The 21,995-nt window shown below is 39.9% G+C and overlaps 1 protein-coding gene across 2 annotated transcripts; it reads right to left on the reverse strand.

Annotated features, from left to right (window-relative positions):
• Positions 1-2,227: 2,227 nt before the first annotated feature.
• zpld1a (zona pellucida-like domain containing 1a) lies at positions 2,228-19,541 on the reverse strand. 2 transcript variants are annotated; one of them, XM_076888942.1, is made up of 11 exons: positions 19,248-19,541; positions 18,658-18,771; positions 18,131-18,252; positions 17,647-17,828; positions 17,023-17,095; positions 16,484-16,581; positions 9,819-9,899; positions 9,543-9,714; positions 8,107-8,209; positions 7,802-7,831; positions 2,228-5,870 (listed from the first exon to the last, which is right to left on the reverse strand). In XM_076888942.1, exons 2-11 carry the CDS (start codon positions 18,761-18,763, stop codon positions 5,695-5,697), a joined length of 1,143 nt encoding a protein of 380 aa, XP_076745057.1. In that variant the 5' UTR covers positions 18,764-18,771; positions 19,248-19,541; the 3' UTR covers positions 2,228-5,694. The 2 variants fall into 2 exon arrangements, with proteins under 2 accessions (XP_076745057.1, XP_014268477.1); XM_014412991.2 differs by having other exon boundaries at positions 18,131-18,351.
• Between the last annotated feature and the right edge of the window lie 2,454 nt (positions 19,542-21,995).

Raw genomic sequence — 21,995 nt, forward strand, 5'->3', positions numbered from 1 at the left:
ATGGAAGGACAGGCCCCTGCATAGTTGGTACCACCGGCAGATAGAGGAGGTGGCTGATATCCAGAAATCCTACCAGTGGCTGGACAAAGCTGGACTGAAAGACAGCACGGAAGCACTAATCATGGCAGCACAGGAACAAGCTCTGAGCACAAGATCCATTGAGGCTGGGGTCTATCACACCAGGCAAGACCCCAGGTGCAGGCTGTGTAAAGATGCTCCAGAGACACATAACAGCAGGGTGTAAGATGCTAGCAGGCAAGGCATACATAGAACGCCATAAACAAGTGGCCGGCATAGTGTACAGGAACATCTGTGCCGAGTATAACCTGGAAGTCCCGGGGTCAAAATGGGAGATGCCCCCAAGGATGATGGAGAATGACCGAGCTAAGATCCTGTGGGACTTCCAGATACAGACGGACAAAATGGTGGTGGCTAACCAACCGGACATAGTGGTGGTAGACAAACAGAAGAAGACGGCCATAGTGATCGATGTAGCGGTTCCGAATGACAGCAACATCAGGAAGAAGGAACACGAGAAGCTCAAGAAATACCAAGGGCTCAGAGAAGAGCTTGAGAAGATGTGGAGGGTGAAGGTAATGGTGGTCCCTGTGGTAATCGGAGCACTAGGTGCGGTGACTCCCAAGCTAGGCGAGTGGCTCCAGCAGATCCCGGGAACAACAGCGGAGATCTCTGTCCAGAAGAGCGCAGTCCTAGGAACAGCTAAGGTACTGCGCAGGACCCTCAAGCTCCCAGGACTCTGGTAGAGGACCCGAGCTTGAAGGATTGACCGCCCACAGGGGACGAGTGGGGAATTTAAAAAAAAAAAAAAAATTTCTTACTCTAACCTCACTGTAGTTCTCACACATATTTTTGGTGATATTTTGGAAAATAAATGAAAAACTAGAAAGTACAGTAACAAAAATGTGTTTGTTTTGTAGGCACGTTTGTGCTGGTCGATTTGGCATGACAGCGGTGTCTGCAGGGCAAACGGTTTGGGAGAAAACCAGCCTAAAGGAAGGAGAGTCACAGCAGAAAAGAGAAAGACCGGTCTCTTTTACGTGGTCTTGGTCTTGTCTTGGTCTTGGATCCCTTGGTCTTGTCTTGGTCTCGCTGTCTCCGCCTTGCTGTCTCAGATCGACATAGTGGTCGGGAGATTTGGACTCAACAGTATACATGACACAGAACGTAATGTTTGATAATGTGTCATGCAAAAGCATCAGCTCTAAGAGCCGTGCTTAGAGAGTGCTTTGTAGTGAATCAGAAGAGTCGACTCCCATTGAACGAGAGCCGGTTCCTCACTTAATTTCCTTTCACTGGTCAGCTCTCACACAGTGGCTCAGCTATGCTCCAATCCCTCCATATTGTGGCCAATCACATGTGAGGATATAGGATAAAATCATTATGTGACAAACAGAGAGGGTGAGAGACGCGACAGTCAAGTGGAGCGTGCGTCTGTCCTCTCAGTAAGTGAGTGAGACAGTAGACAGCGGTGAGGAGGGCTGTGTGAGTGCATCGCAAAAACACATAAATATGTCTGACACCCGTAAATGAAGCAGCATCTGGCTGCAGTTTAAAGACTTTTTGTCTCGGTCTTGGTCTCGTCTCGACTTTTAGAGCATCCTCACACAGAACATGACATCGTGGTTTGGGAACAGCTGTGTGAAGGACCAAAAAGCTCTCCAGAGAGTGATCCGTACAGCAGAACGCTGCTGCAGGATTGCTCTCCCCCCGCTTCAGGACACCTACACCAGGAGATGCCGGACTAGAGCAGCGCAGATACTGAAGGACCCTTCCCATCCTGGCAACAAACTGTTCCAACTTCTGCAATCTGGTAGAAGGTTCCGCATCATCCGGGCAAGGACAGAGAGACTCAAGAGGAGCTTCTATCCCCAAGCCATCCAGGCCCTAAACACACACACACCCGCCCTCTCACATCATCTATAATTGACTGAGACAGGACTCTCTTCCAGACACTCTAGACCCAGGCACAATGTACATTTCAAATTCCTTTAATTTTAAATATGTTTATATTGTCTATTCTGTAAAATAGTCAGATTTCTATTCTTATTAATGTACAGAATTCACCTGCTTGCTGCTACTACTGCACATTCACTCAATGTATATACTACATATATATAATGTTCTTCCTCTACCCCCCTCCCCCCACCCCCACCCCCGGAGCCAACTAGACCCGGAGGCGGGACCAATGGGGAAGCTTGTGCAGCACTCCACCTTTGATAGATAAAACCGTCCTATTCCAGAAAGGAGGTCTAGCTAACATCTCTGAGTTTGTTAAAATTGAGACGGTGGAAACTCAGGTTTCTTGTTTCAGAAAGAGAGTTCACTTCAACTCTTAGTGAGTTACCAGGATAACAGACTCCATTTGGTTGTCAATACATAAGGACAGCGATTACATCACAGATTTATTATCAGCTCAGAATAAAATCTAAAAGACTCCATCTGATGTTGTCCCTTTGTACCGAAAATATTTACTGTATGTTACACATTGATCAATTGTTTATCTTATTATAATAAGTTACACTGACCTAAAAATGTCTGTCACAATTGGATCTTGGAGATGATGACTTTAAGAGTCTAACATTAAACAAAAACTAATGTTTTAAATGCAGCCTGCAGACAATCTGTGTTCCCAAAATTTCACTTTGAAATGTGTTCACAGATTTAGGTACAGTATTTGAATTTTAGAGTCTGAGCTTTGAGATATTTTTCACTGAAAATCATTGAAATCAGTCTGGGTGGTTCAAACCAGAACCAGATCAACTTGACGAAATCATAGGGTCTGTAACAGATCAGTAAACTGTGTCTGGATCCAAAGTGGATCTTATTTTAAATCACAGATTTAGACCGCATCAATCCCAGATCAATTAGACTCCAGCCATTCCTCAGCTGATCACATCTGGATCTATTCATAGAAGGTTTTTTTTTTATGTTTATGATCTGTATTCCTATTTAAAATGTCTTGAAATATCTTGAAATCTTGAAATATCCAACTATACCATAAATTGAAATGCTCTGCTCTTTACCCGTTGCCATGGTGAATCCTAGTATCGGTTTTCCATGGAGAATGACTTTCTTTCACTCCTCATGCTCTAGCTTAAATCAGCTTGAACACACTCTGAGTTTGCTGTTCTAGAACAGCAGATCAGAGTATGTTCAAATAACTCAGGCTACGTCCACACGTACACGGGTATTTTTGAAAACGGAGATTTTCCGTTTTCGTTTTAAAAAAGAATCCCGTCCACACGTAAAGGCAGAAATGAAGGAAAACGCTGCTAGGAACATGCCAAAGCAACAGGTGGCGATATATTGCTAACTGTGCAGAAATGTTGGCCAATCAGAAGTCTAGAAGCCTCGGTGGGAAAAAGTAAACAAAGCTGGGGCATAGAAGCAGAACCCAGTCATATGTGTGGAGGGACAGTAACTGTGTGTGTATATGTAAGCATTTAAACACTGCAGAGAGTACAATTAACAGTAACAGTATTGTAGAAAATCATTTCACCGAAACAATAACGTGGCGCACAGTGTGACGTCAAAAAATGCGCACACCTTTGACGCTGCATTTTCTCCGTTTTTCTCGTCCACACGCAAAATGCAAAAATTGAGTTTTCAAAAATATCCACCCTGGCCGGAGTTTTTAAAAATCTCCGTTTTCAGTGACCGAAAATGCCGTTTACGTGTGGACGAAAGGTGCAAATGCATAGAAAAATCTGCGTTTTCAAAAATACCCGGGTACATGTGGACGTAACCTCAGAGTTGTCAATCTCACAGTTTATCAACTTAGAGTTTGCTTTCAAACTCAAAGTTTGATGAACATGCTTTCTGGAATAGCCCCCTACTATTAATGTAATAGGCATTATGAAAAGAAATACTGTGACCCTGAATTGGGTCACAGTTGGGATAGATCCTATCCCAGCTGTTATGGGGTGAAATTTAAGATACACCCTCAAAGGTCACCAGTATTTCACAGGCCTAAGGCCATGTCCACACTAATACGTTTTCGTTTGAAAACGCATATTTTTCTCTCTGTTTTGTCCTTCCGTGCACACTGAGATGGCTTCTTTGGTCAAGGAAAACTGATCTTTTTGAAATTGTAGATGAATTTAAAAACACTGTTTTCACACTGCAGTGTGGATTGCGAAAACGGAGGCTTTTGAAAACGATGACGCATTTTAGTCATATGATGCAGTCATGTAACCAATCAACTAAGATGGTGTATGGCATTGTACAGCAGTTTTGTTTTTCCCCCATTTTTCATAGCGCTATTAAAGATTAATATAAGTTTGTACATGCTCCACATTTTCACGTTTTTCTTCAAAGAAGACGGAATGTTAATTTCGGCATATTTGTTGTGGTACGTCTCCCAGTTTATATTCACGCTTGCTTTTCCAACTTTGTACTCTTGTGTTACTCGCAGCAACAATTCCACCTCATTGTTAGTCCATTTAAAAAACTTGGTGTTTTTCCTCGACATTTTGCCATGATGTTTCAAAGAGCTGGAAAGTAAATAAATGCAAGACGGAAATGACGCAGATCGAATCGTCTTACGTTTCATGGATGCACAGTACAGGAACATAAGCGTTTAAATAAAATTATCCATATATACAAAACAAAATGTTTTAATGAATTCTATTCTGTTATATTAGCTTTAGGTTTTCTATAAAAATTAAAAGAAACAGTAAAATGATAAATGATCCCAGAGGAAGTTAAGCCCCTCCATGAAGCAAAGAGGTCTTTGAGGTTATTAAGGACTATGATAAGGAATCAAACTGATTTTACATCAGGTTTGTATATTAGTAATGCAGAAATTTACATTTGCTTGCTCACCCCCAATCTCCACCTCACCTGATGTTCATGTGTCTGTGTGTGTTGGATAGTAGTGTTGTATGATCTGACCAAGCAGTGCATGTATGCGTGCATGAATGGATAAATGTGGATTGTAGTGTAAAAATACAAGCTATATCAATGCTAGTCATTTATCAATTCTTGTAATCCCACAGTAGTGTTTAAGAGGCAATGTATAGTTTATGTTTAGAAATATGCAAATGGGTATGTTTTAATAACAAGTCAAGGTGCAGTATTAGCAACATGGACGTTTGAAGACAATTTGTACATTTCGTGAACAAATCAAGTTGCATTTTAACCACATATCAGGAAAAGTTATACATAAGGTAGCACATGTACAAAATATCCTTAACAATCAAGTTTATTGCTAACACAGTAACTAAAAATATTTAAATCAAGCGATGGAAATACATATTTAGGGGAAAAAAACCTCCTAATAAATGATTAAGTAAATCTATCTCTCTAATATCTATCATTTCTCTCAGGAAATGCTATGTTTATTATACACTATATAATGCACTGCAAGCCATATAATTGATCCCGTACCCTGCAATGAAAACTGTATAGCTGAGGTATTGCAGTAAGTTTTTAGTATCCCCACTAATGGGTTAAAGCTGCATGAAAAATATGCAGGCTGAGGCTTAGCTTTTTGTGCGATAGGAACACAAAACCCAGTTTTACTTAACTCCTGCACTAATACTCATTGTACAGACCTGGTAACAGGTATTTTTTTTCAACAGTTAAATTCTTTGATGCCCACATGCACAGACAGCGTGTGTTCTGCATTCTTGGTTAGCATTGAACTGATGAGAAATGTGTGAGTTCAGGTACTCAGTTGAAGGTTAGGTTTCGGACTCCTGACAGGGTGCCGACTGGAGCGCTCTTGCCTTTCAGAAGGGTGAGGGACATGATGAAGAAGCATAGGCACATGACACCCAGAATGATCATGCCTGAGATGAGTGCGATGGTCATTGTATTTGTGTGAAACACTGGAGCTTTAAGATGGGCTAAGCAGCACAAACACAAAGAAACATTCCAAAATGTAAAAATGTCTTTCACATTCTCAATGCTTTTTCTTAAGTTCATGCAAAATGCCAAATAGCAGTGAGTGTTAAAACACTAATACCTTTTTTGCCATTCCAATGAGAAATGACACAACTTTTAATGTCAGATTGAGACATCCCGGCTCAGTATTTGATTTTCAATAACAACTAAAGCAATATACTGGCTGAACAATAAAATGAATCCTGAGGAATATAGTATGCGCAGGCATTGCATAGCCATATAGACTGACTTCTAACAGACCAAAATTTTTGAACATTGATGATCATTGCCGGCCGTAACTCACATAGTGTGTCATATATTGCTGCATATATTGCTATGTTCCTGTCTAGATTATTGTGGAATCATCCAGTTAAGGAAATCCCAAAGCTTGATTCTGTTCATCTGGACATAGTATTTTCAGTTGGGGAAACATTTCATCACTCATCCAGACTTCTTCAGTCTCAGCTGGCTGCAGGTTTCACCAGCTCATAATGCATTTGTAGCATTGTAAAATGGTAAAAGATGTACCATACAATGCTGTGATTCCAAACATGCTGGAAATCTTCTAATGGTACTCATGGCCAGCGATCAAGGGTCATGACTACGGATGGATATTGATAAGATTTTCACGATTCCGATTCCATTTTCGATTCTGTTTAATGATTTGATTCTTTATCGATTCTCTTATTGATTCTTTTTTAGAAAGGAGAACACTAAGGTCGAATAGCTTAGAACTTTGTTTTATAGCTTCTCTTTGAACGAGATAGAAATTTAGGAGTAACATGGCCTTACAAACCCAACAGTGAGATCTTAAGAGATCCAGCCTATGGCTCTTCCATGGGGTATCACAGGGTCCCCAGGAAAAAAAATTGTAAATGTAAAATAATAAAATAAATATTCTTCTGTAGCAATAACAAAGTATAACATCAATTATTCTGTAGCAATTACACAAGAATATCCAGTAATGTTCCTGCCTACAATTAAACACATTCACTTACCATCTGCTGTGGCAAATGGGTGCAAGCCTTTTACCACAAACTTAGTCACTGCACGGTGACATTCGTCTATCCTGGCCTGAAAGGAGACGTTACCAGTAGACTGCAGCGAGAACTGCCAGCATCTGAGCCAGCCAGACTCTGTCTGTCTCTCTCATCATGATCACCTAAATGCAGCGCACAGTAATGGCAGGTTTTGTAATAAGGCAGATCGCACTAACATAATATGCACTGTTAGTTGATTATTTACCTGCCGCATTAACGGGAGAGGACGTGCAAACGTTACCGCTGCTGCTGGGTTGGATTTCACGAGTCCGGAGCGGAATTAAAAACACGACATTCATTTAAGGTCATCGTGTGTTTTGTGAGCAAATGCTTTTGCATATTCGTAGTGTTTCCTCCCTTAAATGAAATGTCTACTTTGCAAGTATTGCAAGTTGCCCTGTTGTCATCCGTTCTCGTAAAGTATAATCAAACTTTTGAGCATTTGAGCCGCCATGTTTCCTGCCAGGTAAATGACGCTCCGCAACGTGGTGACGTCATTCGGGGCAACTGGAATTGATAAGGGAATCGTTTGCAAAAATGGCAAACAATTCCAAGGAATTGAAACAGTGGGAACCGGTTCTCAACAAGAACCGGTTTTCGATACCCATCCCTAGTCATAACAATTTGCATGTTAATGATTATAAAATTGATATTACAGCCCATTGTTAGTTAGTAGTGCGTTAGTTAGTCCTTTTTATAAGGTAGGAAAATCTGCAGTCAGCTATGACTAAAGAAGTCACTTGGATGAGTGAAAATGTTTCTCCCAGTGAAAACACAAATATCTTATAACCTTTAAAAGTAGAACAACACACAAAAGCATCATACCACTTATTGAACAGAATGACAAGACTTACCCAGCTGAGAATTATTGGCTGGTATTTCATCTGTGAAAAACAAAGACATGGCATTTCAGCACACTGTAATCCATATGGTATATAGTTTCTTTCATTCGCGTGTATACAGTACGATAGACAAGGATGCCTTGTCTAACGTACTGTTTTGAAAATCCTAGGTCACCCAGACAAGCTTGCAACTTTAGTCAACATTTAGGTGTCAAATCTTGGATTTTGACATACATTAGTGTCTTGTAATACATTGGATAATCAGTAAAAATTATTCAGCTGTGGAAATGTTAGGCGAGAGTGTTATTAAACTATACCACTCCGAGTTATGATAGGCCCAGCAGTCAGGATGGCGTTTCCAGATGCAGCATTTGATCCCTTTCCATCAGAGACATCTCTCTTTTTCCTGCTGCCACAGATCTATGAAAATATTACACAGAAAGAATGAGTCCTCTCTCATGTGGTGTATGTTCTTATGATGAGGAATTCAGGACACAGACTACTAATATAACCCATCGATGTTGCCAAGATATGTGTCCAATTTGATATCGGAGGAATATCTAACCCCTTATTCTGCAGTGAGGGAAATAATGATTTGATCCCCTTTGCTCAAATGAACAGTCTCTAATATTTTTGGTAGTTTTATTATTGTATAATGGGGAGACACAGAACTAATCAATCATTCAGTTACAACTACTGTTGATCTCAGCTTGTCATCTGTATAAAGTAGACCTGTTTTCTTCCACTCTAGTCGCTCCACAATGCTCCATGATGATTCATGGTGAAACATGAAATCTAGATGCTCAGGTGTCTTTCAAGACATCGTACTGTCTGAAAAATGAGGAATGTAGGCTAATAACCTGTTATATCTTGTAACTGCTGTGCCCTCACCACTGTTCAATAACGGTACTGCTGTCTGTTAGACTCTATGGAAGGACCATTTGGAAATCTCAGTCTGTTTGGAAAGTCAGACAGTCACTTAGTCTGAAGAAATATGAATGTAATCTAGTCAACTAATTGCTTCTATGAGCAACTCTTTAGTGACAGTGGGAAGGAAAAACTCTCTTTTAATAGGAAGAAAGTTCCAGCAGAACCAGGCTCAGGGAGGGGCGGTCATCTGCTGCGATTGGTTGCGGTGAGAAGAGGTGGACATTCATCTAACACTGTATACTGAAGCATCAGATTAGCTCCAGCAAATTTATTACAATGAACTTTGCTTTGTAACGAATCCTTTATCACATACAGATGCTTTACGAAATGCCCATTGTGATTACAAGGAATGTTTCTATGAGCACCTAACTATACTTGAAGAACTGAATTTATAAATGCTGAAGTGAAGCTGATGTTTATATTCAAGAAATAAACTATTTCTATAATTAATATTAAATTAGATGCAATGATGCAGTATATGCTTTGTAGGAAAACATAATGGAACTAGTATTTATTAATTCAAATAAACGTATACTTACCCTTTGAATGTAGAGTGAATATAAAAAACTATGAGAGGTATAAACTGTAATGGAAAAGAATGTACAGTAGAAGTATTTCCCAATTGTTTTTAAGAATTTGTAAATGAGCTTACGTATTTTAACCTAAGTAATAATAATAATAATAATAATAATAATAATAATAATAATAATAATGTCAATGGAGTTTTCCATTTTGAAATGAAGGTGACTCTAACAAGATTATTGTGTTATATTTTATCTCAAGATTTTTTTTTATGTGTGAGTGTGTCAGTATCCAATCTCACTGGCATCAGCATTGCACAATCATCTGCTCGGCACAGCTTGGTGACACAGTGTAGGAAGACAGTGGACATCTTCTGGTTCTTGTGCTTTACAAAGCGGAATACTTCAAAGGCAAAACGACCCATCTGGCTCTTCCCATTCTCAAACACTGTGGTCTGGGGGTCTTTTTCACAACTAGTTCAGAAAAGCAACATTAGAAAAGACTATTAAAACATTGTCAAGGATAGTCGGAGTCAGAGTTTTACACAATCATGGGCCTGTTATTGTACTGGAGTTACCTAAAGAAAAGATCGTAACGCAGGTCATCATTAGGATTTCCAGAAGGTGTGGTGTAACAGTAGTCCATTAGAATGTTCCATCTAATTTGCACAAAAATGTGATTAAAAGCAGAACAAAGGAACAGAACATGGTACAACCTGTTTTAGGATAACTCTGTTTCAGTATGCAGCCTTATGTGGAAATGGTGCCTCCAGAGCAAAGTTGTGAAAAAAAAACATTTTTGGATAATAATGGATACTAAAACCCATTATTGAATTGGATGCTTATTTATAACAGTAGCAATACCAATAGTGCCTTCTTTACCTCCTCTAGGTGTGACACAACTTCATAGAGCAACATTGCAGATGGGCATTCCAACAACACAACACTAAAATACTAAACAGTTATGGTAACTGTTAACTTGGCCAATGGATACATTAATGTTCTCAGTTTAACTTAAGTTATTATTCAGATAGCAACTAATGTTATTGGTCCTACCCATCAGTAACGTTAATAGACAGTGCTGATTTTGCAGTCTAACAAAAAAGAAGTGTCTAAAAAGTGCTACGTTCTTCTTAAAGCCTCAGACTGAAACTGGCTAAACCCACCTGCGATCAGATCAATATCCCAGAAGGGTCATTTAATTCATGATAAAGTCCATTTAAAAATTGTTTATGTATTTTTTAGTATTGTATAAAAACAAACAATCAAGCAAAAAAAAAAAAGAAACTCCCTCTCACCCCTGGTGCATACTTGCCAAACTTGAGACCTCAGAAAGTGGTATACATATACATTTATATACAAAAAACTGGTACTTTACAGTGTTAATTTATCGGATAAAAGAGCTCTCTCGGTGGTGTGAAACTCTGCCATCTACTCCTTGCTATCTAAAATAAACCAGACGCTGGCATAAATTCTCAACCATCTCACACTTCTGTTTATTACGTTTTCTGTTTGACGTTTATTCAGCTGTCTAAAAACCCCGGAGGAACCCTCCTGAGGGATTAATCTAATCTAATCTAATCTAATCTAATCTAATCTAATCTAATCTAATCTAATCTAATCTAATCTAATAATTTAAATCTCAGCCGAACTGATTCAATTTTGTTGTCCGGGTGGAAAATCAGGAGAAATTCAGGAGAATGGTTGCTCGGGAGATTTTCGGAAGGGTCACTGAAATTCGGGATTCTCCCGGAAAAAATCGGGAGGGTTGGCATGTATGTGGGTGGATTGTATTTATTACAAAGTTTTAGTACAAAAGCTCTTCAGGTCTCTGCACACTGGTAGGACAGAAAGAAGAAGAAGAACAACAACAACAATCAAATATGCCCTTTTATTCCTTTGCTCTGAGCTGATTCAGCTAATTGCAGCGCAAGTTAAATAATTTCTTGTGCAGGAGGAAGAAAATTGTGGTTTGGTCTATAGCTAAATTGTGGACACTATTTATTTACTGATTGCAATGGTACAAAAGCACATGGTGAAATGCAAACTGTGTCCAGGAGAAAAATATGATTCAGTACTTGATAAATAAACCCTTGTTTACAAGCACAAAAGTAGGACATTTCTGTAGTTGGTCACCTGGTTTGCATACATCAAAGGAGGGATTGTGGCCTATTTCTCTATGCAGAAACTTGCACATGTCCTTAGGTTACTTGGTTGCCTCTTGGCAACTCAAAGCTTCAACTTCCTCAGCTGATTCCTTTTCTCCCCTCCTTTGTTGTCATGATTCTGTGTTTTTGGTCATTGTCATGCTGGAAGACTCATCCATGGCAAATTGTAAATGGCCTGTATTTATATAGCGCTTTACTAGTCCCTGAGGACCCCAACGCGCTTTACATATCCAGTCATCCACCCATTCACACACTGGTGATGGCAAGCTACACTGTAGCCACAGCCACCCTGGGGCGCACTGACAGAGGCGAGGCTGTCGGACACTGGCGCCACCGGGCCCTCTGACCACCACCAGTAGGCAACAGGTGAAGTGTCTTGCCCAAGGACACAACGACCGAGACTGTCCAAGCCGGGGCTCGAACCAGCAACCTTCCGATTACAAGGCAAACTCCCAACTCTTGAGCCACGATCGCCCCGTGATCCATGATTCATTTTTAGTGTTCTGGTTGAGAGAAGGACGCTCTAATCCAAAATTTTACAGCCTATTGGCTTGTTAATATAGTGAAGTCATCCATTAGCATAAAAACAGCTCCACAGCATGACTACCAGATGATCCGACGTGATGTCTATGCCTGTCCTGTAGCTTGACTGTACCTTCTTTTGGTGATATTTAGTATTTTGCTTCCTCCAAACACGGTGTGACAAGTTGATGCCAAAGAGCTTGAGTTTGTTTTCATCCTACCACAGCACTTTGTCCTAAGTCTTCTCTGAAACATTTAGATGTTCAAGGCTGTCTTGAGCAGGGTGAGCAGGTGTAGGCAATGCCAGACCTGTCCAATATAGTGCAGTGTGTTACCAATTATGTTTTTGGTGACTGTGGTTCCAGCTGCCTTCACATCATTAACAAGTTCATAGTTTTGGGCTAATGTCCCATCTTTCTCATGATCCTCCTCACCCCATGAGACAACAACTTGTATGGAGCTCCAGATAGAGGGTGATTGATGGCCTTTCTTCCATATCTAATTAACTGCACCAGCTGTTGTCACCTTCTTATCTAACTTCTTGCTGATGGTCATTTGAGCCACATGCAGATCTACAGTCTTGCTCATGACAAACTCTGACAGCTCTTTGGTCTTCTCCATGGTAGTGGAAGAAGTTGGAATTAAAGATTTTTTATTCTGTGGGCAAGTGTGCTTTATAAACATAATAAGCTGACTATCTGTAATTGATTGGTGGTCTGTATCTGTTTCTGAAACTGATTAATTGATTGTAATCTAATCTCTGGGAGCCAGAATTTTATCTAGATTGTAGGGATTCAAATGCATACTTAACTCAATTATATGAAAATCCATTTATAATTTTATGTAATGTGGGGATTTTTTTCTGGATTTTTGGTTAAAATTGTGTCTCGCTTCATTGAACTTAAACTATAAACAGTGTTGGGAAGGTTACTTTTATCATGTATTCCACTACAGATTACAGAATACTTGCCCCAAAATGTATTTTGTAATGTATTCTGTTATGTTACTCAATGAAAGTAATGTATTCTGAATACTTTGGAGTACTTAATATATTATCATGCTTTTTACAACTACATGAATGTACTATTGCTTTGTGATTTAATAACTATTACTGAAGGTTACTCACCATAACAGTACCAACTAGATTTTTAAATCTTAATATAAAATGAGTAACAGTAGGATGGACATTAGATAAGGCTGCACTTTTTGCACCAATCTCATATAGGAAACTATTCTGTGTGTATCTCCAAAAGTTGGTTCTCTTAATCTGGACGTAGCTTTTAAAGTGGGAGAAACGTTTTGTCACTCATCCAAGTGACTTCTTCAGTCTCAGATGACTGCAGGTTTCTCCAATCTTATAAACCAGGGATAGGCAACCTTTCTGATGATGAGTGCCATCTAAAATTTCCTCAGAAGTCAATGTGCCATTTGATTGCATTAGCAATAAATTTAATAACGCTCTATATTAACAGTTACACACTATATAAAACAACTTTATAGAATTATATTTGTTCACAGATGTTTGCAACTATCAGCGAATAGTTATCAGCTATTTTGAAACAAAAAAAGAAACTTTTTATCCATAACAAGAACTTCATAACAGCAAATGAACTGTACAACAGAAAGTGCAAATGCTATTTGTGGTCTCCTCACAACAATGATAAGAAAAATAAACTGGGCCAATATGGCATGTTTGTTAATACAGGGATACACATATTAATGTGATCTCTGGTCTCCGAGTGTCCAGCATTCAGACCTGAGGACACTCTTCGTGTAGAGAAAATCTGCTCACACAGATATGTAGAACCAATTACTGTCAAGGCCTCTGCAATGTTCTGAAGACAGTTAACCTTGTCAGGTAGTGATGTCCAGCAGGTGAAAATGCAAGCTCCATGAACACGCACAGCTGTGGATTCCAGCTGCGTTCGTAGTTCTGCAAACTTTTCTGCAAAGAATAAACTCCACCTAAACTTGGTTTATATCTGACCCAGATAGACTGCAGTTCATAACTTCTTAGTGTCAGTCCAAGTGTCAGTTCACCTGACACTTGGACACAGCGGCCGCCTCGGGTCTCTCCTTCTCCTGCCTCCCCTTTCCACCTGCTGGCCTCTGTGAAAGCTCCGCCATAGCCACCACCAAACAACTGACTTATTTTTACACATCGGCCACCATCTGGCCAATCCACCACCTTTCATTGTTTATACCGTTACAAAAAAGAAAAAAACCTTCGGCCCATAGAAACTGATGTTTCTATGTTACACACAACGCGCTCTGTTTAGACCCAGACCAAACAGTATTGTTTGACTGATGGCCCTGGTCTTTAAGTCTGACGTCACTAGCCTTGTCTGGGCTCAACTCCAGTGTGGGTCCATAAATCAAACAATCACTGTGGCATCACCGAGAGTTGAAAAACTGTCTTAAGTCTTTCATCTGTAATAAAATGATCAGCGTTCTGCTCTACCAGGTGTAACAACTCATTTTAACATCCAGGCATCCATGAAAACGGAATTTATGACATTTAACGGAGTTAGAAATTAGCAGGAAGTTAGCTCACTAGCTTCCTTCTAAATATTAATAATGCCAGTAATATAGCATGTCCTGACTGAGGGATTTTGGAAACAAATTCAAACGTACAGCTCCGACATAAATGAAGACAGAAAACTAAACAGCATTGACGTTTGTAGGGTTACTTAAGTTTGGCTAGCTGGTATATAACGATGTGCTACGTGACCGCTAGTGACATGGCTATATGAGCATAATATAAACACGCTTTTTTCAACTCAATAAAAGTTAACGTGAGGATTCTTGGTGGTCAGGAACAAATGTAATCGCATGGCAGGATGCTGTAAACAGACCAAACTTCAGCCAGGAGAACAACTGAGATAATCCATCCACAATACCAGGTTAGTCATTCATATACTGCTGTATGGGCTGGGCTGTACTTACATCGTAAGGTTTTAAAAACTAAGCTTTAAAAAGATTAGTGTTAATAAAAGCCGAGAGAGGCTGACAGTGATCACTGATTGATCACCCAGTTTTGTTTTAAGTTATAAAGTTATTTTGTTATTTTCATATGGCTTAATAATTATCCTTATTGCTGTTTAAGAGAGGAGTGGTGCTTCAAAGGATAGTTGCAGATTTCTGTCAGAATCTGCAGATTATACAGTACAAATAAAATGTTCACGTTTGTCCAGCGTTGTCTTCTCAACAGTTTCACTAACATCTACACTGGATGGCCAGGAAGCGTTCACGTCTTCTGGGGTGCTTCACCGGCGCTGATAATTGGCGTCTGTCTTGTGTCAGCAACGTAAAAGACGGATTTAATGCAACATGACCATTCAAACAGCAGTCGCTTTCTCAAACATCAGTTGTGTATCGGATTCAGTACCACATACGAAAGTGACCCAGGTTGGATTTGAAAATATCGGATTTGTGCTGTTCACGCTGTCATACCATGGGTTGCATAGGGTCAGAAAAGTCGGATTTGATGCGATTTCACCTGCAGTGTGAACGTAGCCTTAGTTACTCTGTTCTGGGGGACCCCATCCTTGGGGTGGACCAATTTTTGGCGCAGCGTGTTTTGCGGTTTAAAAGCCACAGAGACGCAGTGTTTAGAAAATGCGTCTCAAGTATTTCGATACTCCTGACATGTATGGGATAACTACAGGCTTTCGCTTAGTCAGCAGTTGTCCTTCTCTCCTTGATCGGCTGGAGCTTTCTTTAGGCGCCTTCCCAGCTTTGACAAATGTCCAGCTGGGATAACCACATTTCCTCAGGGCCTTCTTGATGTGATGTTCTTCTGCTTCCCTGGCCACTGTGTCTGCGGGGATGGTGTTGGCTCTATGTTGTTTATGCTCCAGTGGACGATGAGAGTCAAACCTTAAATACTGATCCGTATGCGTAGGTTTACTCCTCAACACTGACTATAAACGAACATGAAAATTAGAAATTACATTTACATCTATGTTAGAAATAACATAAATGTAGCCTTTTATTTTATGCCGAGAGACCATTTTCTTAGCTGTTTATACAGTTAAGGGTCACAGGGTGCTGGAGCCTATCCTAGCTTTCAGAGCCCAAAACAGAATTATCAGTTAACCCAACATGCATGCGTGTGTGTGTGCGTGAGGGGGGGGGGGGTCATGTATCTCATCTGAAGACAGAAGCTAAGCACAGGTGGGCCTGATTAGTACTTTGATATGAGAACACTTAAGAATACTAGGTAATGTAAGCTGGACGTCTGTTGCTCAGGAGGTAGAGAAGGTCATCTACCAATCAGAAGGCAGAACACTGAACCCCAAGTTGCTCTACAGTACAGTCATTGAAGTGTGAACATTAGACGGTGAATGAGGCATGTTGTATAAGGAGGTTTGAGTGCTAAACTAGAAAAATACTATATAAGAATCAGTTCATTTACAATGAATAATGTCAATGTATTATTTTAACATATTCAGTGCTTTTATGCACAGATGAAAGTCATCATGTATCATAGTTTAATGAGTCATCGTGTGGGTGGCATATTTAGGCTGAAAGGCTACATTGTGACTGAATACCTTCTATCCAGATTAGTGGCTTTTACAGCTGCAAATATGCGTGTCTTCAGGGTCAGTCCTGCCATTGGGATGGACAACTGCTGAATATATGATGAGTCCTGTATAAAAAGCAAATTGTCATTTAAGCATAGATGTGATATTACATGGCTCTTCGCGTCCACCCAACTGACAGTGATTTATTTGCTTTTTAGACATTTATTTTCTAAATAATTCGATGTAGCCCTAGTGTTTAATTCAAGTGGATTTAGGGTAAGAGTAAGAGTAAATTTAGTATACGTTTGTATAATTACAGTATTAGCAATAATTTGCTTTTTACATCAACTGTATAACAACAATTTCTGGGAATCTGGCATCATTCTTCTTTTGTACATGGACAATTGATGCATACATCTGTAAGAGGTAGAGATCAACTTTACATAGATGCAGAGTTTCTTTATGTTCACTTTATGCATACAAGTATGGCTTTATCTTTGGTGCAACAGACTAAGATCACCTGTAAAACACAAATGAACATTTATAACTCACTGTTGTGAACTTACATTATAAAGCAGGAGATTCAATGTGCTAATGAAAGTGCCATTGCTTTCCTTCACTGAGATTGCAGCTGATGACCTACAGTCAAGATAAAGGAAAAAAGAAGTAAGTACCTAAAACATTATGAAAGTTAACAGTAATTATGGTAGCATCAGTATTTTAAAATTACATTTTTATATTAAAATTTACATAACATTGAGGAATCCTTGTCTTTAAAACCATGCCTATACGTCACTCTTTCAGGTTAACATATACACTTTCCTGACCAAACATTTCCAATATCTCCTTTTAGAAGTTAATATATGTAATCTGAATTGGACTTTTTGTGGGGTCGAGGACCTAAAATCTGAAAATATGTAACAAACTGTGTTTGGGTTGTATTTCATGAAAACAACAACAAAAAAAAATTCTGTTGTATTGTGTGGAACTTAATAACTTTATATTATAAATTTTCATTATTATTATTAGTATTGCTTTTATTAATATTGTTGTTATTTTTTTTTAATTGTTATTATTAACTTATTATTAAACTGCTTCTTTTTTTGTCTGCCAATTGATATAATGATTGAAACTTACATGTATATAGGATCACGGTATCAAACAAGCTTAAAGGTATGAGTGAGACTTACGAGGCCAGCTGTGTATTGTTGACTAGGTATTCCAATGGGTAGCTGCAGCTAAACTTATACAGCAGACCTGGCAGGTAGCTGATGATGGTTGGAGGGTCTGGTGTATCAATATACCCTGATATGTTTCCAATCTGCACCAGGGACAGGTTCCCATAAGCATTGGGTCCTTGAGCAGTTAACACCTGTAAGCAACATCAGTGTGAGTAAAATTCCTGCTCCAGCTCTTTTACTAAGATAAGAAGGGTTGGACATTGTGCAGGATAAAAAGAAAAGTTCTCAAGATCAAGAAAAGCTTGATTGAAGTACATATCTCTCTCTCTCTCTCTCTCTCTCTCTCTATATATATATATATATATATATATATGTGTGTGTGTGTGTGTGTGTGTGTGTGTGTGTGTGTGTGTGTGTGTGTGTGTGTGTGTGTGTGTGTGTGTGTGTAATTTAGTAAGAGCAGTTAATACAAAAAAGAAAATGTTTTTCTTACCACCAAAGAATTACCACAGGACTCAAGTGTTGCCAGGCTGATGCTAAAGATTACAACAGTGGGGAAGGTGTTGTTATTGATAAAGCCTCTGCAGTGGGCATCTCCATGGCGACCATTAAGGGCTAGGTCGGTGTCAGTGTAGCCAGAGAAGAGAACAGGGCAAAAATTGATCTTGAGGGTAATGGTCTGGACCCCACAGTATACACTGATATCTCTCTCAGCTGGAAAAGAAGCCAAAAAATCTAATGATATGTACATAAATTGTGTATTTTACAATAGTACATTTCTCTCTCTCTCGCTCTCTCCCCCCCCCCCCCCCCCCAAAAAAAAGAAAAAAAAAAAGATTTAGCTTCTGGGATTACAGTCTGTAACATTTAGTTTTGTATGTCATAATACTGGTGTCCAAAAAACTTATCACCTCATCTTTGGAACATGTAGGTAGTCCAAAAGAATTTTTTTCACATTTTTAGAATGTTAACATAATTTCTATTCAGTTATTCACAAAACAAAAGTCTTTAAGTCCTCACCAGGGAAGCGGCTGTGAAAATTTGCATCACAGTTGTATCCATTGAATTGAGCTCCAACTGAAAAGGCCTTACTAAACATTAAAAAAATGACAAATATATGTTCCATTTCAGCACCTGAAACAGATCAATAATGTAATGTGAATAATCCAATCAACACCATTTGTTTTATATTGTGGGGTCTTTACCTTACAGTATAAAGTGCACCGAGGCAACTGTTGTTGTGAATTGCCACTATATAAATAAAACTTAATTAAAATTCATTTTTCACTTTAGAAAATACAACGTCTCATGTAGGAAGACAGAAAGTAAAATCTGTTTTACATGCACTAATGGCAGGAGGGAAGATTTACAGTTTTCCCTTAAGTTGAACATTTTTTATATTCCTACCAAATACATTCACTGAGCACCCACAGCTTTGGCAAGTTATAAGAAACTGATACAGTTTTAAATGAGGCCTCAGTGACAATTACAATGATTGAAAGTCCTCTGGAAACTGTTAAATTAAAACTAGTTTGTAGCAGATTATGTAGTTAATAAAACCCTCACCTACAAAAGCAAACAGTTGTTCTGTGAGAGGGAGAACTACTCACCCTGGTTCCTGGCAGCCAGCAAGTGAGCGGTTCTCCATAAGCCTGGGACAGACGATGGAGTGGTCTGCACAGCATCCCTACCTGACAACTAGAAACAGAACTCATGAGCAGGAGGGAAAAAGGGACCATACACATAACAGATTCATTATTTGAACGTGTCAACAAAAAGGGTTGTCTGGATTGAACATGGGAAAGTCCATCAAAACTGAATGTGTTATACAAATCCTTTCACATCCACAGAAATATGAGCAGGTTTTGAAGTTTCCCACTCATATCCTTTCGGCCCAATCTGGCTCTGTCACTGCTCACAAATGGTTTGACGCTGCATGAGGTCCAGGAGCTGGGGGGGTGGGGGTGGGGGTGTTGAATTATCTTTTCATCGCTTCAGTGGCCTTGGCTTGCTGACTGAGCCATTCCTTTCTCTCTAGGCCAGTCAGGGAGTGCAAAGCCCACTGTGCGGGCCTTTGGCCCAGGGAATCCATGCTTTTTCATTCTTTGTCTGCTGCAGTTCTCAGTCAACACAACAGCAGGCAATCTGGTAGGTGGGGCTGCAAGCTGCCTGTGACTGCATACCTGATCCCAAATTTTGACTCCTGGTCACAGGACCCTCACCACATGGCAAAGTAAAAGAAAGCTAAATTTGTGGAGTTTCATGGGATTAGCCAGTTGAAATATGAATATAAATGTATGTGGAACATGAGGACAGGACATTGCGGTTTGAATTTTTAGGAAACTTCTCACTCTAGGCCTATTGGGGGGGAAAAAGGACACATTTTTGGTGCTAAAGCTAAAAAGCATTCTTCTTTTGCACAAATTAATCTGTTTAATCAGGTGTAGTCTGCTGAGTTGTATCACCTTCATACTTCTCCAGTCCACAAAATATCTTGTTGAGGCTGTACATTAGGAAGTCTGCAGCTAAGAAAAAAAGTCTTTGTTCTTGTGATTCCTTGGGCTTTTTGAGAGGGACAGAAAAGGTTTGGTTACATCACAAAAATACACAGCCAGTGTGCACAGTCCACAACTTTAGACTATTAAAACAAGAATTTAAGAATATGAAAAAAGGCTCAACACAACAGGAACTCAGCGTAATTGTCAGTCCACAAATATAATCAAACAGTATATTGGAATATATCAGGAAACAATATCAGGAAATACCAAACAAAATATGCAAGACAAAACTAGAATTGAAATTATTAATAAAAAAGAAAAAATCATTTCCTAGTTCAAAGACTGCTTGCAGAACTTTGAACAGTAACAAATCCGGTTGATTTCTAGCTAACCAGTTAAAAATAAATAAAGAAAAAACAACTATATGTGCTGTTAAAGATTTATCTGGTAACACAATATATGAACCTGAAAGAATAAACAACATTTTTAGGGATTTCTATGAAACTTTATAGTCACCACAAATGAACCCGTCTAAAAATGAAATTGACCAGTTTCTTGGCAACGTAACTCTTCCAAAATTATTAGACCGTCAAGCAATGGCACTGGATTTGCTACTGACACCAGGGGAACTCCAGAAGCCCTGATAAGTATGCCCAATAATAACGCTCCAGGTCCAGACAGTTTTCCTGCAGAATTCTACAAAGAATTCTGGACAGTTCTGGCACCAGTATTCCACAGAATGTTGCAGGAAGTCAAGGAAAATGGCAGACTACCACCAAATATGAATTCTGCCAATATTAGTCTCCTGCTAAAACCAGGCAAAGACTCCTGATTTCCCTCAAGCTATCGTCCAAAATCCCTTATTAATGTAGACCTCAAAATAATCTGCGAAGCTCTCTCAGAAAGATTAGAGAAGATAACCCCCCTTTTAATTCTAACTGACCAGACTGGTTTCATAAAAGGCAGGCACTCGTCAACAAATATACGTAGATTGCTTGATTTAATAGACTACTCATGAAGTGAAAACATTGAAACTACAATATTGTCTCTAGATCCCGAAAAAGAGTTTGACAGAGTTAACTGGAAATTTTTATTTGAAACTTTACGCAAATTTGGTTTTGGAAACTCTTTCATAAACTGGCTAAAAATATTAGAATTATATAGAATTCCCCAACAGCTTGTGTCAGAACAAATGACCAAACATCCTCCAGCTTCTGTGTCCTGAGGGGCACCAGGCCCTGATGTTGTGTAATATGCCTCACCCAGCAACTAAGGCCCTGGTGTGGTGTAGATGGCCTCAGCCAGAGCCACAGGCCCTGGTGTGGTGTAGGTGGTCTCAGCCGGCAACTCAGGCCCTGGTGTGGTGTAGGTGACCTCAGCCGGCAACTCAGGCCCTAGGGTTGTGTAGATGGCCTCGGACAGAAATACAGGCCCTGGTGTGGTGTAGGTGGCCTCAGCTGGGAACTCAGGCCCTGGTGTGATGTAGATGGCCTCAGCCAGAGCCACAGGCCCTGGTGTTGTGTAGGTGGCCTAAGCCGGCAACTAAGGCCCAGGTGTGGTGTAGATGGCCTCAGCCAGAGCCACAGGCCCTGGTGTGGTGAAAAAGGCCTCGACCACCAGCACAGGCCCTGGTGTAGTGAAGATGGCCTCATGCACCAGCACAGGGCCTGGTGTGGTGTAGTTGGCCTCAGCCAGCAGTACAGGCCCTGGTTTGGTGTAGGTGACCTTAGCCGGCAAATCAGGCCCTGGGGTTGTATAGATGACCTCGGCCAGAAGCACAGGCCCTGGTGAGGTGTAGGTGGCCTCAGCCAGAGCCACAGGCCGTCGTTAATGTGCCCTCATTAATGGGCAGCTGCTTTG

Source organism: Maylandia zebra, linkage group LG10 (genome assembly GCF_041146795.1).
Source record: "Maylandia zebra isolate NMK-2024a linkage group LG10, Mzebra_GT3a, whole genome shotgun sequence".
Lineage (NCBI taxonomy): Eukaryota > Metazoa > Chordata > Actinopteri > Cichliformes > Cichlidae > Maylandia > Maylandia zebra.

Excerpts from the sequence above, each read along its gene's own strand:
- zpld1a (XM_014412991.2), bottom strand. The coding sequence starts at position 18,763 with ATGGAACATATATTTGTCATTTTTTTAATGTTTAGTAAGGCCTTTTCA. Across the intron at positions 18,352-18,657 it reads TTTTCACAGCCGCTTCCCTG|CTGAGAGAGATATCAGTGTA; the intron begins GTGAGGACTTAA and ends CTTCTTTTCCAG. Across the intron at positions 17,829-18,130 it reads CCTGTGGTAATTCTTTGGTG|GTGTTAACTGCTCAAGGACC; the intron begins GTAAGAAAAACA and ends TGTTGCTTACAG.